General features: G+C 43.9%; 1 protein-coding gene across 2 annotated transcripts in view; it reads right to left on the reverse strand.

Moving 5' to 3' along the window:
* Positions 1 to 15,538, reverse strand: part of SLC8A1 (solute carrier family 8 member A1) — a gene marked incomplete at both ends in the record, with an annotated part of 134,766 nt that extends 119,228 nt beyond the window's left edge. For both annotated transcript variants that reach the window (XM_084262064.1, XM_084262063.1), the window contains one exon: positions 15,486 to 15,538. In XM_084262064.1, the coding sequence (XP_084118190.1) occupies positions 15,486 to 15,538 (53 nt within the window). The remainder of the gene's footprint in view (positions 1 to 15,485) is intronic.
* Positions 15,539 to 17,778: the final 2,240 nt, after the last annotated feature.

A 17,778-nucleotide genomic window follows, 5' to 3' on the forward strand; every position in this document is an offset into this window, starting at 1 on the left:
CAGTGGGCTGTGGAGTGTCAAGCACAGGACAGAATGGTGCAGGCCAGCTGTCTGCTCAGTGCCACGTGAAAAAAAGGCATCTAAGCTCCTGCACATTTTAGAGGAGGGGACACAAACCCTCAGCTACTTCTTACTTGAAAAATTCTGCCTTATTAAAATTCCCTGTAAAAGAGACAAGTGGTTAGGGCAAGGACAATCTTCAGCTTGGCCACAGTATGCTCACCTCTGAGCAGCTGTCCTACCATCCTTTCTTGGTGTTTGGAACGTCTCCTCAGTCTCTGCTCCATCTTTTGTCGGTTTAGATAACGCTGGAGGATAACTAGTGAGTTAGGTTAACTAGGTTAGTTAGGTTTGGTTGTGGTGTTCCTTGAGTCCCTTAAGAGATGCCAGAAAGATCCTGCAGGAGCAGATGGGATGTCACCTCTGGCTTGCCATCCATCTGTCTGCAGCAGACTTGAGCGTGCGCCCACTGAACATTCTCTGGCTCTCCACTACGTGTTCTTGGCAGAGACCTGGAGATCCCCGAGAGTGGTGTTTCTAAAAAAGATTCTCAGAAAAATAGTTTCCAGCAATTTGAGCATTCAATTTCATTGTCACCTTCAAACCTGCCTTGGCTGATAGGAAGATAAATCGTGCATTTAGAAATGTGGCAGATGGAGTGGGACACAGCAGTGAATGGGAAGGGCAATTCTGTGCGCTGTGCATCAGACGCGTCTTTCTGAGCTCCCCAAGCAGCGCCTCCTCAGCTCTTTCCAAGTGGTTGGTACACTCTGAGTTCTGACAATCCCAGGGATGTCTGAGTGCATGAAATTAGCCCATCAGCCAGGCAGAGGTCTTGAACATGGAAGGTGTCTTCTGACAGCGAAGATTGTACCCCAGGGAGAAGGCAGTGGTCAGTGGAAGGTTTTGCCAAGCCTGTGAAAAATTGGCAGCCCGTGGTTTACTCTCTCTGCAGTGCTTTGGGAACCAGCAGAGGTAACTGGAGAAGCCACCTTGTGCTGCTTTCGAGCTTTCCCTCCAATACTGTGCTATTTTGTGAATGTTTAAACAACAAATCCAGAACACTGAATGATGAGCATTAGGATTTAACAACTTGGGAGAGAGTTTTCCTGGAAGAAGTATTGATTGGCCAAATTTTACAGATCACTGCTTGTGTGTGGCAGACACAAAATAGTATTTCAATGGAAACCAACTGCTGCGTGGGGGTTGAAAGCAGAACCAGTTATAGGGGCTGAGTGTGAATTAAGGGAGCTTCAGAGCTGGGATTGCTGCATGTGTTTTGCAAGCATCTAGTCTGAAAAACCTAAAAAGGCAGATGCAAGCTCTACTCAAATGCATTTCCCACTGAAAGCAATAGCCCGGGGACTCCACTCCCTGCAAGGGGCCATGGAGCTGTGGTGTGTCAGCCCCAGGGCAGCATTACAGCCAAGTAAGCAGTAGTACCCTCCACATGATGCTACAGCTCTTTTCACCAGCATCCCAAGGTTGTGCTGAAAAAAAAAGTCTTCTCAAATCCAGAATTGAAAAAGCAACAAATAATTGTGCTGTCTGGATTTGCCTCCTGTTTTGGAAACCTAGAGGTCTTTTTATTTTTCCAATTTACTTGGTAACCAGAAGTATGTTAAAAAATAAGAGAGGTGAATTAGTGATACGTAATCACATGACTCCAGGATCTGAGGCTTTAGGAAAAAATAAAAAATGCAAATACTATGATAACGTGGTGAGATCTGGGAACTATGTTCTGCAAACCAGGGGCTGTCATGCTTCCTCAGCAGCTCCGGTGACACGAGGTGATATCCCTCATTTGATCTGTGTGCAAGGTTAACTTTGCTATCAGTGGGAGATGCAGGGTGAATCAGATGTAGTGCATGACTCTGGCTGGGACCCCTGGTCGCGAAGGTAATTTGGCCTCCTCTGCACCATCTGTTTGCCAGCCCTGAGCAAGCCTGGATATTCCAAGGAAAATTGATTTTTTTATTAAAAGTGAGGAGTGACTGACCTCAGTTGCATAAAGCACCTTATTTATATTTTATTTATATATTCCAGGTCAAGAAAGCTGCTGGAACACCTTTCAAAAACCAAGCCCATTAGGCAAGGGGCTGTGAAATGACTTTTCTTAAAGGGAAATGTGTCTTCACTATAATGGCCTCTAATCTGTGCTGTCCTTGGTCAGAAATCTTCTTCACCTCCATGCTGCTTTCACTTTACCAACTTTTGCCTCATCCTTGCATCGTTTCACCTCCAAGTGTCCTTGCCTGGATAGGTGTCCCTCTGGCTCTGCTGGAGAGTAGCCCCTGAGTCCTGGAGACAGAGTGGAGCTGAGGAGCATGCTGTCCACCATTACCAGCATGCAGCAATCCATTTTAGGGCATAAGGACCACTGAGACTGGGAATTTCTGTGCTTCTCAGTCTTTCTCAGGGCACCTTGGAGAAGGTATGTGCCTTTGCACCTGCTGACTCTGTCCCTGGAAGAGCTGAAGCAGCAGCATGGATCTTATCCCAGTTCCTTCTCTCCCCACTGCTTAGACATGAGTCCAGCGGGCAGGGGCTCCCACTGGTGCACAGGTGGATCTTATTTCAGCACAATTTGCTCTCTTTGCACTTCTGAAGGTGCATAGACCAAAAAATGCATTGTCTCCTCTGGGCTGCACGTTCAAGCAGCAGTAAGGCAGCAACCAATGCTGAATGTCCTAAACATAGTAATGGAAGGCTGGCACGTAAACAGAATTCAACCAAAAATGAGAGAAACAAAATAAAACTGGGTTTAACTGCCATATTGCTTAATGGTTATGGGCTCACATTTTTTTCTGGAGATTTTTGAGAAACGAAACTGCATCATTTGTGAGACGAGATTCTCCTTTCAAATTCTCCTTGTCATCACGTGCCAGCCTGTTTCCCCCACCACCACCACTGGGATTTTAAGCACGGACTGTTTGAAAGCTGCTCTGAGCTGAATGGCTTTTTCACAGCTCCCTGGACTGTGATGAAGCTTTAAAACAGTTGAACATCCTCCTTTGCCACCTGGCCTCGTAGTTAGAAATTCTTAAGTTTCTTACAAAAATCTTCTGCTCTCATGAGAAGTTGATACCAGCTCCTGGCAAAATTAGGTTCTGAGGCTGTATCCCATGTTTGTATGTATGGGAAGAATATGGAAGTGCATGTGCACACGCCACGCGTATGTGCAGATGTTTCCTAATGCAGATTGTGCAAGCTCTGACTTCTTCCCTCTGCATTTCTGCTTATTCAGATGAACTCCTCTTCTGTGAACGCTCCCATTTCTTCAGGGGGTGAGACAATTTCCTGAGTGTAGCCAAGAACGTGGGCTGCTGTGGCATTTATCTCTCTATAGGCTGGAGATCAGGGAGACAGGGCAGAACGGGGACTTGGGGATTCAAACTTACCCTGGCTGCTGCTGTGCCAGTGGGTATGGAGGGACTAGCAGGGATAGGAAGGAATGACTGGATGGGTAGAGAGCAGACATCTGGCAGTAACATGAGTCCACTGGTGTGGCAGCTGTATGTTTAGTAGACAAATGTCTTAGCTGGGCCGATGGGAATATACAAGTTTTCGTCTTTCATTCAGCTCCCTCCCATGTGCACCTCATGTCACCAAGAAGGTTTCTGGGCCCTGTGCCTCAAGACATCAGTGTGTCTTAAGTGTGTGAGACAGAGGGAAATAACCAGCCTTTTTTCAGTTGTCTATGGAAACAGGACAAGGGGCAATGGCTTCAAATTGGAGCACAGGAAGTTCCGCACCAACATGTAGAAGAACTTTTTCATAATGAGGGTGACAGAGCACTGGAACAGGCTGCCTGTGGATGGGGTGGGGTATGGTGTCTCCTTCTCTGGAGATATTCAAGACCTGTCTTGACGCCTAACTGTGCAATCTGTCCTAGAGAACTTGCTTTGGCAGGACTGTTGGACTTGACGATCTCTGGAGGTCCCTTCCAACCCTTACAGCGCTGTGAATCTGTGAATCTGTATATTGGCACTTGTGTAAGAGCTGTTAACAGTATCTGGCATTTTATTTCCCACCAGTAGACTGCAGAGTTAACAGCTGTATTTGTATGACCAGTGGCATCTGGAAAGCCAGCAACAGCTGCAAAGCCACCAATGGGAAGAAATACGATAACTGGAAGGTCTAGAAGACATGATTCGAGGAAGCATTGTAGGAGCGCAGACTGGCAAGTTGAAAGAAGACATATACCCCTGCAAATCTGAAAGAATAGATGTTTCCTACTGTTGAAAAGATAAGAAGTCAGGAGGTTAAACTATGGGCAGGGAGGCTGAAGTCTGACAGAAGGAAAAGCTTTCTATAGCCACAAGAGTAATGGTATAGGCAGCTGGATTGTCTGCAGAGAGGGAGAAGTTGGTGTCATGGAAAGATTTTAAGATCAGCATGAGCAAACCTCTGTTGCATTCAGATGAGGTGTAGCTGACCAAGCTCTCAATATCTTTTCATCAAGAAGATGTATCTGACTGATGAACAATCAGGAGGCATCCACCACATTTTAAAAAGAAAACCACTGTTGCGGTTATTAGGGTGAAAGAAAAGACAACCTGCCTTTAGGCTTTGGACAAAGATTTGGTAGGAAAATAGTCAGAGCACTGGAAATTTGGCCATGCTGGGAGAGCAGATCTAGGCAGCAGTGCTATCCAAGCTCACGCAGCCTGGGACCAGACTGACCTTGCTTCCAGGCTGGTGGCCAATTTCCTGGGCAGATGAGCCATTTAGCCAATGGGATGCTGGGGAAAAGAGCTTGTTGCTGCTCTGAAGCCCATGACATACCCAGTCGGGTTTTGTCCTGTCAGGGTTTGTTCCAGGCTCATAACCATTTAATTCAGCAACCTCTTCTGTTAATTTTTCACACTCAGCCATAGGAACCTCGAAGCTTACCCAAATGCTCTCCGGAGCTGACATCATGAAGGCTCCTGTTGGAAACATTCCTCCTACCATGGTGGTCCCTGTCACTTGTCCTGTTGGAAGCCTGTCCCACTGTGAACTGCAAGTTGAGGCAGAGAAATGGCCTTCCCTGACTGAACACAACCCTAATGAGACAACAGCATGGGGCACACATGGGTACGCCCCATAACAAGGACAAAATAACATCTTCAGTTAAGCCTGACTATACAAGATACAACATGAAGTATGGGTGTGAGAAGCTACCAGACCCTGCAGGTCGTAAGAAGAGGAGTAATGTATATGCAGCCAACAATCCCTGACACTAACTAGGCAGCAGCATGAAAAATGTTAGAAAAGAGAAGCATACATATAACAAAAGCAATGTACTAGTTTAATTGCTGACTGAGGTAGAAATTACCAAGGCAACCATACTGTGCGTACTAAATAAGTGTATGAAGTCAGGAAACCTGAGGCCAGTGAGGGAAAAGTAAATATGTGAATACAGGCAGATGGATGGCTTGTCTGGGAGGAGACTTGGGAAGGATACAGAACCTGGGAAGAATAAAAAGGGCAAAACCAGAACATAAGGTAAAGCAAGTGTTGTACTCAAGACTGACTGTGGGCTGTTGGTCAGCCCCGTGCTTAATAATGACAGTTTGAAGGTGGACAATAAACCTGATGTTTCCATCTGTCTTGTGTCCAGCTTGCCTTCATGGTCGGGAGGGCTGTGGGATTAATGAGAGCTGTCTCCCTTCCATTGATGAGGAAACCCCTGAAGGGTACTACCTAACCTACCCTACCTAACCTAATCTACCTAACCTAACCTACATCTGCTGCATTCAGCGCACCTCCAGCTCTTCAAAGAGACTCACTCACTGCAGTGCCTTCATGAAGATGTGTTCTAGGGAAAGAACTTGCTAAAGTGAAGTCTCTGCACGAGTCACAGCCATAATAGAAAGGACATGCATCAAACAAAGTCAAGAAATGAAGTTACAATTCAAGATGAAGGCAGGGAGTTTGTGCTGGCAAAACATCAGTTTTATTAAGGTTAGAGTCTTCAAACTTGTCTTGTTCTGTAATTTTCTGTAGGCTGCATACATTAAGGCACGTTTCAAGATAATCAAACTGTCTATTTCAAAGAAAAGAATGTTAAACTCGTGTGTTTTTATCAACAGGAACAGAAAATGTCTAGAAAACATGAGTAATGGCACAGTTTGCAAGGCTTACAAACTTGTCCTGTTTTGTAGCATTCCTCTATGTCTGTGCATCAAAGCATACTTAAAAACAGTCTGTCGGTTTATTTTTAGGGTAAGAACATTGAACTTAAGGGTCAAGGGCCAAAAGTTTTCTAGTTCATTATCAAAGAGGTACATCTGCAGGCATGTTAATGCATTAAGACACTTCAGGCCCACATGAAGTAAGGTGCACACCTAGATAGGCTTGCTCCAGCCTCTAAAAGTGCAAGGACTGCCACTGGACTATGGATCCTCAGGTGGGTCTTTGGTGATTTGTAATGAAGATTCTCGTGTCTAGAAGGGACCGAATTTTTCTAAAATGCTCACGATGTCCCGAGTCTTAACCAATGATTGCTAGCTGAGCAGATTTTCTAAGCAGATTTTCACTGGCAGGCAGTACAAAGTTTTCTCTTCTCTGATAAGAAAACGTGCATGCTCTGTACACACTGTTCTCCAAGGGATCATAGAGATCCTCATACACACCCACTGCAGAGAACCTTCAAGATTAACTCTTTTGTTGAGGTTAAGTTGTAGTCATGTCACACTTCAGGGGAAGGATGAAGTTATCAGAAGGCTGTAAAGTGTTCTAAGTGTCAGTTACTCTTGTTCTCTGAAATTCACTTCAGATCAAATCAACTCAAGCCAAAAGGCAAATCTCTCAGTTATGAAGAGAGATGCTTCTTGGAGCATCTGCTTTCCATAACCAGTGGCAAAAGAATTTCAAAATGAGAGAAACCTTTACATGCACTGGTTTTCCAAGCTGTGCTGTGGACTATGCCCAGTACAGAACATGGCAGGAACACAAGTGCAGGACATTGCATAAGGGTACACAAGGGTTCACTGTGGTGATGGAGTTCATTGTGTTAAACCTTTGAGTAACGCAGCTGTGGAGTGCAATGAGGATGTCTTTCACAGCTGTAGTACTTTGCCCATGAATTAACACTACCAAAAAGATTTGGAAAACCTGCTAGAAGGTTTCCACAAGGATCTGGCTCATCAACAACTTGGAAAAAAAAGGAGGTAACTGCTAGAAGTTAAAACTGTATTAGCTCCTTGGTCAGGATATGGCTTGTACCCTATGTGAGAATGTCAGTATAACACATAACTTACATCTGAAAGGTGTCACAGGAGAAAATATCACTATTCTGGACAATCAAAATGGAGACCTACCTATCTACCTAAGGATAGGACAATGCAGAAGATCTGTCTTGCTCCTGAACTAGGTATTTATCCTGGATGGGAGATGCTTTCAGAGCCTTGCTTCTGAAAAGCAGGCTAAATCCAAGAGGTCATCTTGAAATAATAGTTGGCAGGCCAAAGAGGCTTAACATTTAACATGCTTTAAAGGACCATATGGAATAAGTTACACCAGAGTAAAACAAACACTTGTCTCTCACATCCAGTGTTATTATTAGCCACTTATTTGACTGTGTGTGTATTTCTCAGCAGTGACAACGGCTCACAAAATAACAGGATAATACCACGGATCACTAGCATGTTGTGGTCTGTGGCCACAGGAAGGGTTTACTTTTACTGTGTACATTATGGCAGTGTCAACATTCTAGCAGCAAATCCAAATGTTTATTACTGCATCTAGGGTAGAAGCACAAGACCACTGCTCTGAACCTTTCTGTAAGCCAAAAAGATAAGACAGTGTACTTCTAATATCATGCTTGCCAAACTGTGACACAAGCAATGAGCTGAGAGTTAGATGCTGGAAAAGTAGATGTCACCTTCGTTTAGCTTCCTTGTTCCAGCGTTGTGGATGTGGCAATTGCTGATGCTGGGAATCAGTGTGGGAGGGGCCTGTTTCAAAGAGATGGGTTCACTGTTCACACACTAATGCCTAAACCTTGATGTGTGGTTGCTACTTTTGGAAACAGGCATCAAAGCGAGAGGATTTGGAAGGATAAAGAAGTTGTAGGGCAAAAGACTTGTCCATCAAGCCCTAGGTCCCTGAAGAAAGCCTAAGAGTGGTCAGAGCTGCCACAGGTGGAGAAGCATCACCTGCTTCAGGACTCCTTCTGTCTGAGGCCTGACATGCTGAAGTCCTGCCCAAATCACTGTGGGCCTGGCCCCTCCATCACCTCCACTAAGCTCCCATCCCCTCCCTTGCTTTCTAATGCTTGTTGGACATCACAGATAAAACTTAATATCTTGGTGAGATCTCCCTGCAGCTTGAGACCTAGTTGCCTGGAGGAACATTTTCAGGAAGATTGCATCAAAAGATGCCAGCTCATCTCCCAGTGGGTCAGGGACTGTCCAGACAACCAGGCATGCCATTTGTCTCCTTGCACATTTGTGTCCGAACAGTCTGCAGGCATCCATCTAGCTGACAAAGAGAAGACCACAACCACATTCTGGCCATGTTGCAACACAATGATGTTTGATACACCTCCAAATAGAGATGAAAGAAACAAGAAAACATGTAATGTACAGAAGTTTCCAACACCGGCTCAAGGGAGCCTTGGTGGGAGGATAGAAAGGCAGCAGTAGTTTTGCAGGCCACATTCCTGCACTTTGCATGTTTTGTTATTTTTCCATTTTCACATTTTCCTCTAGCTTCCTGCTTTTGCTTACATAAGAGAGAAAGAAAAGTCAATTCAATGTTCCAACGAAAGTAAGGACAAATCTCTGGAAGAGCAGGAAATGGTGTGTGCTAGTGTCATGAGGGATTAGTCTGCAACCTCCAGGGCTGCCGTGGTTTGTGGGATAACTTGGGAAACATCCCAGCAACAAAACTTCTGGTGAAACTCATTTTGGACAGGATGAGGGTCTTGCAAGCACTGGGAGACTGAGAGGAGGAGAAAAGCTTTACACAATGCTCAATGTAGTGTGTTCCCATGAGGAATAAAACAGCCCAAGCACTGAATCTCTCAGCCTGGCAGGGGAAGATCTATACCTGAACAGCACTCCTTGGCAGAAGATGTTCCCGATAGTCCTCTTTGGGTATTTACAAACAAGTCATTAGTCCTCTTTAAAATGAGTGGAACCCAAACTAATCTGGGGCATATGTACCTTTATGCAAATCCTGGAATTTTCCAGAATCCCATTTCTGTATCTTCCTTATATGTACCTTTCTGCAGAAGTAAACTGGTGTCAAGTTTTACAGAGTGAACTACATGCACTTCTCCTCTCTTCTCTTCTCCTCTCTTCTCCTTTCTCCTCTCCTTTTCTATGGAAAAGGCTTGGCTAGAGAGATCACAAACTGAAACCTGCATTTTATGTTAGCAACGTCAGAGTTCAGCATTCCAAGGATTTGGGAAAGATCCTAAAAACAAACATCCCAAACTCAGGAGGAAGTTCATCATTAAATATAAAAGAAATCCAAATATGTTGAAGTATGGAAATCAAAACAACTTCAGTTTTGCCCTCCAGTGACCCTATGCAATATGAATACATTTATGATTAGATCACAGTGACGGTTGGAGCCCTAGATAAGAATAAACTGCATTTTGAAGACCTCCAGATTCACTGTATTGTTGCTATGTTTTTCCCCCATGTGCTGCCAGAATAATACTGAGTTTCTTAAAGGATCAGCTCCAAAATTAATATCAACTCATAAATTGACTGCTTTACCTGTAAATTATCAGAAAACACCATGGCTGCTTAAAGCTGTTATGTTGACTTTGCCTATAGCAGCACACAGAACATCAGAGAATGAGAGGGGGCAAGAATGAAACTTCAAAGAATAAAATGTGGAGTAATATCAAGGTTCGCTCCAAAATGCATGACCTATAGCACTTCCAGGCAAGCCCCTTCCCCGAGTCATGTCTCTGGGCATGGTTTCTTCCCACTTTTCTTTCTTTTTCCTGTGCATGAGTAATAGAGAGGTCTCCCTCACCTTTCACCAGAAGAAACATCTTTGCATCTTAGATGGCAAAACAGCTGCACTCTGACCTTAAGTGTCTTAAACCAAAACCTCATCATGTAACAAGGGACAACTTGGAAGAGCAATTGCATATTTTCAGGAGGCATCCCTCATCCACATATGTGGAGGATGCAAGTTCAGGAGGTGGCCCGATGTGCTCCAGAGGTGTGTGTGAACCTGGGAACCAGTCATTGTAGAAAAGGGATAGTTACAGGGTGTTACCTTCTTCTGCCATGCTTACCTGGAAGTTGTGGGCATGGCAGACATGGGATGCACTCAGACACGTTTGGTTTGTCAGTGGTCTAGACATTATGGATTTGAAGAGCGAGGGTCATAGCTGGAGTATGAAGTACACTGAAACAGCCAGAGATCTCTGCAGCCTCATCCTTAGCCAGCCTCCTGCCACATCTTGCAAGCCGAGTAGGGAAAACCTCCCAGGCACCTAAAAAACCTGATCTTTTTAGCTCAGGGGCATGCAGCTCTGATTTCAGATTATTTTTTTCTGCATTTGTAAAGCTTTCTCCATTTGCTGGATTCCTTGTCTGTAAGCGCCAGCACCAGGATTCTTCTCATGTGAGCACAATTCAACAATACCATAGTTCATTTTGCTACTGAGATGCCAAGTACTATATAGGGCTAGCTTTTACAAAATATAGATCTAATACCAGTAATAACTGGCATTAGTAATAACAACTTGGCATTCAAGAAAACTTGTATCATAGGATGGAAATTTAGGATTACATGTCTGTAAGTGACATCCGGATTTAGACCAGCTGAGGGCATTGAGGATGATTTACTCATGTCTCCATGCTGTGCAGTCAGTTATTAAACACATAAGTTTTATAAAGAAGAAAAGGTTTGTGAGGCTGGATAGCCTAGAGTTTAACACAGTGACACAAAAATGGCAGCACAGCTTTTCTAAAAGAAAGGCTACTTTCACTTCCCATCTGAAATTGTACTCTTCCTCAAAAGGATTAGGGCCACATGTGCATAGAATATTCACAAAATTACAGAATGGCAGAGGTTGGAAGACCTCTGGAGATCATCTAATCCAACCCCCTGCGAAAGCAGGATCACCTGGAGCAGGTTGTACAGGCAGGGGTTGAATATCTCCAGAGAAGGAGACTCCATAGCCTCTCTGGGCAGCCTGTCCCAGTGCTCGGTCATCTTCATGGTGAAGAAGTTTATCCTCGTGTTGCGTTGGAACTTCCCATGTTCCGGTTTATGCCCATTGCCCCTTGTCCTGTCACTGGGCACCACTGAGAAGAGTCTGGCCCCGTCCTCTTGACAGCCACCCTTCAGATATTTATGAGAGTTAATCAGACCCCCTCTCAGTCTCCTCCAGACTAAACAGACCCATCTGTCTCAGCCTTTCCTCATAAGGGACATGCTCCAGTCCCCTAACTGTCTTTGAATCCCTCTACTGGGCTCTCTCCAGTAGTTCCTTGAATGGTTGAGCCCAAAGCTGCACACAGCCCTCCAGCTGTGGCCTCAGCAGGGCAGAGTAGGGGCTGGAGAACCTCCCTTGACCTGCTGGCCACACTCTACTTAATGTACTCCAGGATACCATTGGCCTTCTTGGCCATGAGCACATACTGCTGGCTCATGGAGAGCTTCTTGTCCACCAGGACTCCCAGGTCCTTCTCTGCAGCGCTGCTTCCCATACAGTAAGAACCTTACTGCTGCTTGTGGATGTTCCTCCCTAGGTTCAGAACCCTACACTTGCCCTTGTTAAATTTAATTTGGTTCCTCTTCACCCAATTCTTCAGTGTGTCCAGGTCTCACTGAATGGCTGCACAGCCTTCTGGTGTATCAGCCACTCCTCAGCACAGTGTAATCAGCCACCTTGGTGAAGGTTGCCTCATCCAGGTCACTGATGAACATGCTGAGTAAGACTGGACTTAGTATTGACTCTGCACTGCTTATCAACCTGCCTCACTATCCACTCATCCAAACTGCACCTCTTAAGCTTATTTATGAGGCTGTTATGAGATGGTGTCAAAAGCCTTTCTGAAGTCAAAGTAGAAAACATGCACTGTTCTCCCTTCATCCACCCAATCCGTCATGCCGTTACAGAAGGCTATTTGATTGGTCAGATTCTGATTCCTGGACATATTTGTGCTGCTACGAAAGAGAGGGCAAGCAGCAAGTGCAATGGTACATGCTGCAGTATGTACATGTGGTGCTTGCAGTCTGTAAACACAGGCTTTCCCTTATATGCCATTCCTTCTAGAAAACTGTCCATCTTTGTGAGTCCTCTGGTGAAATCCTCCCCATATAGATCATTGTCCCTTACCCTGAAGGGAGATAAGAGTAGGAAGATCATGTTTTGGGAGCCAGAAAGCCAAAGATAACAGTTGCCTATTTTCAGACTTTTTTGGAACATCTTATTCTTCAGACCTCACTTCCTTATGCAAGGCACATTTGAATTGGCAAATGGATCTGCAGGTTTCTAGGCTGGGAACAGGCAGAGCCATCACGTAAAGCCCATTTCCCTAGAATGTAGGCAATAAAATGTATCTGCCCAGAGAAGTGGATCAGTCAGTCAATATGTCCCCAGAATCTGTTCCAATCTTCTAACTTCCTAGAGATAAGATAGAGATGGTGTCCAAACTCCATCCATTAGGTATCACCATCAAAATATAGTCATTTGAAGAAGACTATATAGTGGGCTTAATTCAAGCCAGAGCCAGTTTATGAAATCCTCACTGAGCAGCTTCACAGTGTAGCTCTCTTTGTGATTTATTTTGAGGATGCTCTCTTAACCACAAACGTAACTTTCCCTTCTCACAAGAAAGTTTCAGTCAACCAGTTGTGACAAAGACCTTCCTCAGACTTGATGTCTGAAAATCAAGTGGGTTTTTTTGTGAAAGCCACTAAGATTTAGGAACACAAACCTTGAATTCCTGGAGCCTTTGGCTCCTTGCATGAGGTACACAACATATTCTTGCTTGCTCCAGGGGGGAGGGCAGCTTTACCCTTGTCCACATCTAGCGAGAATGAGCACAGAGGCTCAGCTTTGCACTTCTTACTGACTCCGGGGTTTTGTGCTGCCCCAACTCAGCTCAGCAGCCTCTCTCTCTCTGGTAGTAAGAAGAGCAGAGCTTCCCCTCTTCCCCCTCTCCTCATCGCACTGTGCCAAAGAATGGTGCGTGGGAGGACCTCGTGGCGGATGCTCAGAGGCTGCAGCACTCACAGTGACTAGTCACTTATAAAAGGCATGTTAGTGATACTATCGCTAATGCTTTATTTGACTATTTATATTCATGTCTAGGGTCTCTGAATAAGATCCCATCAGCTTTGCACAAGGGACCAAACAAACACTAGCAATACCCATGACTAATCAATATTAAATATTAATAATAGTTAGTACACTGATATAATAATAATAAATATTAGTGATAACACATCCTGCCTGAAAACGCTTCTGACAGAGGGAGGGAACAAGGGGGCGTACCAAGGACAAGCCATTTACAAGGTCCCTGATCAGGTCTGCCCTGGGGCTGGGAAACAGGAGCCAAGCGATTACTCCTGCCATGACTTCTGGCAGGATGTCTTCCATGCAGGATTATTCCTGGCTTTGTCTTCTGGGCCACACTAGCCCAGCCCTGGCCCAAATGGGAAGATCGAATTAAATAGGTCTCAGCTCTTCCAGCTCCACCCTTCCATCCCCTTTCTGACCTGCTCAACCCAACTGCTGCAAGCCATGGACATCAGCTAGTCTTTGTCTCTGGGGATAGGGAAGCTCATAGCCTCAAAGAGGCACAAAAAGGAAAAAACAGGGGAAGATTGGGGAAAAGCTTTTTTTCTATCAGCAGACACATGAACTCTACAAAACAGAACTGTATGCAACAGAAAATAGAAGCAATCTGAGTAAGTGGGAAATGCAGAAGTGTTCCTTCACAGCAATAACAGCAAAAAGGTTTATTTGTTAGTAACTCAACAGCAATTAAAAATTTGTCTATTGACCCCAATTACTTAATGATTATTTCCTGTGCTAGCATTTCTATAGACAGGTGATATGTATTTAAGTTACCTGCTAAAATGATCAATTTTTGCCTGGTGCAGACAAATTTCTGCTGCAGCTTGGTTTTGAATATTTTTTCTTCAGCCCTTGAGAAGAAACCAAAGAAAAGACCTGTATTTCAGTGATTATAAAAATGAAGAATGTGTCAATATCCATGGAAATTCTAGCTAAATAAGAGGAAATGAGGGCTGTAGGCATGGGCCTTCCCTGACTGCAGACTCTACTAGAGTTACAAGCTAATGCTTCCATTCTGATATTCTTATGTAATGACAAGGGAAAGCATTTTCATTCATTCATGGAAATGTTTATGACATTTGCAGTCTAGTAATTTCCCTTTACAATCATCTTATATCGTATCTCTGGAAATCTTCTATAATTTCAGCCATATCCATGATATTATGTTCATATCTTTCTATATAATTTCACTTCACCTGCTCTAACATGTTTTGCTGTTTTCTTTTCTAGTCTATCAACCACCTGAAAAATAAATAAGCTTTACTTAGCACTTTACAGTGGGAGTATGAATGCCATATTAACATCTGAAAGCACACGAACCATCACCCAAATACCATTCTGTAGCATTTAAAGAAAAATCTCCCATTTAACCATACTGCTGCAAACCAACAGGTTTTTAAGCCAAGGCTGCAAAAAGCTTTTCTTTTCTTTTCTTTTCTTTTTTTTTTTTAATGCTCTTTTTAACTAAACACATCCTTGGAGAAAGCCTTTCTGCCAAGGGTATACTCTGCTTTTTGACAGTGCCCAGTTCAAAGAGCTAGCACCCTTCACTGCTAGTTTGAAGGAGAGCTATTACTTCAGTGCTTTGGAAATATCCGCAACAGCACACAGCTGTTTTCACTGGGGTCGACTTTCACAACACTGTAATGGCAGTTAAAACTATACCAAAAAATCCTTGCACAGGATGTAATCAACCTCAAATCTACAGAGAAACATTGAGAAACTGCCTTCGAGCGCCAAGAAAAACAACAGTCATTTATAACAAGCTCTTCCTAATGTCCAGTCAGCTCGACTCAAATGAGACATGTTTCTCAAAACGAAAGTAGGACAAACCAGAGAAGAAAAAACCCCAAACCCTTGGCTATTTTTATTATTTTTTCTGGATAGAAACAAAGAAAGACTCGGACACTGGAAACTGCTACCATCCCTCCTGCCCCTCTGTCTGCTGAAGTTGTAACATCACTCAGCCCCTAAATACAGTTTGTGAGTTACAAAATCCTCGTATTCCAGCATTTTTTCTTGCCTCTTTCACTTAGAAAGTTTCTGTCCTTCCAGCAGCAAAGCTGTTACATGTCATGTTCCTTACTCAGAGAACTTAACTGCTATCCAGCTATTGGAGTCATCCTCTAGCCCCAGATTTACGGCTTTATTCAAGATGTTGTCTAACAGAGTAACTAGGTGTTCCCAAGAAATTCTTGAATTGCTTTTCACTTACCCCAGCCGAGTCTCAGCAGTTGTGGGTAAAGCAGAATGGAAAAAAGCCCTCATATGATAGTGTCGCTAAATTTACCAGAAAGAAAGGAGCTGGGGTGCTTGTCCTTTAAGTGTCTCTAAAGATGGTTTGCATAGCTGGATCTCAGCTTATCTATGCTTTTCTGCTTTTGCTTCCATACATGGATCTGTTCCCAACAGGAACTTCAAGCTGTCAAAAAGAAGCTATCTGGCAGCTTTCAGCCTCATCTGACACATAAATGAGTGAAAATAAATAAATAATGATCTTTTCTGTGGGCTCCCTGTTTTTATTTTTTTTTGTTTTGTTTGCACCCCAGAACCATTTTCCTCCTTTTCCTTCTCCCCAGAGTAATGCTTTGCTATTTTTTTCCAAAGTAATTCCAAGGTGAGTGCAAACATAAAAGTCCATAGCAGATTTCTCTTCTCCCTTTCCTTCAGGCTCATATAGTTTTATTCCCAGAAATATCTTTTTTATTATTATTATCTTTTGCTTTGCTCTGTTTTGCTTTGCTTTGCTTATGGGTCAGGGGTTTGAATGTTTGCTACTTGGAAGCATGTCAAGGCAATATACATCATGTCTGTAGCAAGGGACGGTTGAGAGTCAAATTTTTGGAGAGAGAGATTATAGAAGAGACACGTGACGGCTCCCAGATTAGCAGCAGTAGCAGGAGTAAGCATTCCTCTGATATTACAGTAGCCACTGTGGGACATGCCTGAAACACTGAAGAGTGGAAGCTGCTGTTTGGAAGCTCCTTGCAGATGCATTATGAATAAATCACTCCTCGTTCTCCTTCCTACTTTCCACACTTCATAGGTTTCAGTTTCAGAAAGGGCTGATAAAGGACAAAAATGTGCTCAGGGAGCCCTGTGTCACAGGTCAGGAAAGTAGTTGTATAATTAAACTAAACTCTGCCCTTTGTTATCTCTGCTGTGCAAACAGGAATGTTAAGGGCTCCAGTGAAAGGGCCAGACTTAGTGTATGTCATTATTATTGTATGTTATAGTGGCAACTGGGAGTAAAGAAGATATTAGGGGCCCAATCGATTGCCTCGGAGTGGGGTCCCTTGATGAAGAAAACTAGTGAAAGACATTTTCAGGCACTTAGATATCTAAGATTGAATGTAGGTGTCCATACACAGGCCGCTTACATTGAAAATGTTGTCCTGGAAGTTGGTGGTTTTGATTCATTGCAGGAGAAGGAAATTCTTCATATATTCCCACACATCAATGACCTCGACTGCCTGAGATTTTTCCTAAACGTCTGTTGAACACTTGGCAGAATGAAAGGTTTTTTAAGAGCTCACCAGCTCCACCTCTACCATGAATCATAAACTACATTATTTCTTTATTATGTTACAAATCACCCATTAGAGGTACCACTTCAAATGGCATGTTTTACTCCTGCTGTTTGGTGTCTCAGAACTTGGAGGGGGATGTACGTGTATTGATGGGGATCCTGGAAGGTCTCCAGCATCTACCTGCCATCCAGAGCAAAGACATCTGCCCTGGGAGCACACTCCTGCATCCTAGAGCAAGCAGAAGGTGCACAGAAGCATGAAACAAGAAGCAAAAGGAATCACTTGCAAAAGATGAGTAAGTATGAAGGGGACCATCCAGTTTCTAGGATGCCAGCCTAGATGCCTGTCATTTGGGGTGGTGGAGAGTAATGGGAGGAGGAGAACCCTTTCTGGGAATCTGTCCTGGGCTTTCTCCAGACTCTCAAGAGCTGGATCCAAGCTCGTCCTGGGAGGATGTTTGAAGGGGAATATCTGCCACTGGTGCTTGTCAGACAGGAGGTCTATGCTCTAGTAGAAGTAAGAACATGATTCAGCAAAGCATTTAAGTTCATGCTTAATTCTAAATATTGAATAATACTTTTGACTTCCCTTGAGTTACTTGTGTAATTTTATTTCTGAGCTTTACTAGGTTGTCCAAATGGGGACATGAAGCTGCCACGAAACAGCATAATATGTGAGTGGTTTTGTATTTCATAGGCCTCTTGACTTCCATGTACTGCTAACCAAAAATGGGCTAAGGAAAGCAAGACTGTCATTTCAATTCATTGCATGTATATGCAGGAAATGTAGCAAACCACAGGTGTGCACAGCAGAAGAAAAACCTTGTGTGGCATCAAGTTTGGTAACTGTAAGGCAAATGGGCCAGGCTCTTTTCTGGCCTTGATTTTCTTCTTCTTCTGCACAGCCACTGTGTGTCATTCCCTGGATAAGTGGCACCACCCTTCTGAACTCTGCTCCCTGTACAGAGTGGCCACAGTA

Source organism: Gallinula chloropus (assembly GCF_964237585.1).
Source record: "Gallinula chloropus genome assembly, chromosome: 3".
NCBI classification, from domain to species: Eukaryota; Metazoa; Chordata; class Aves; order Gruiformes; family Rallidae; genus Gallinula; species Gallinula chloropus.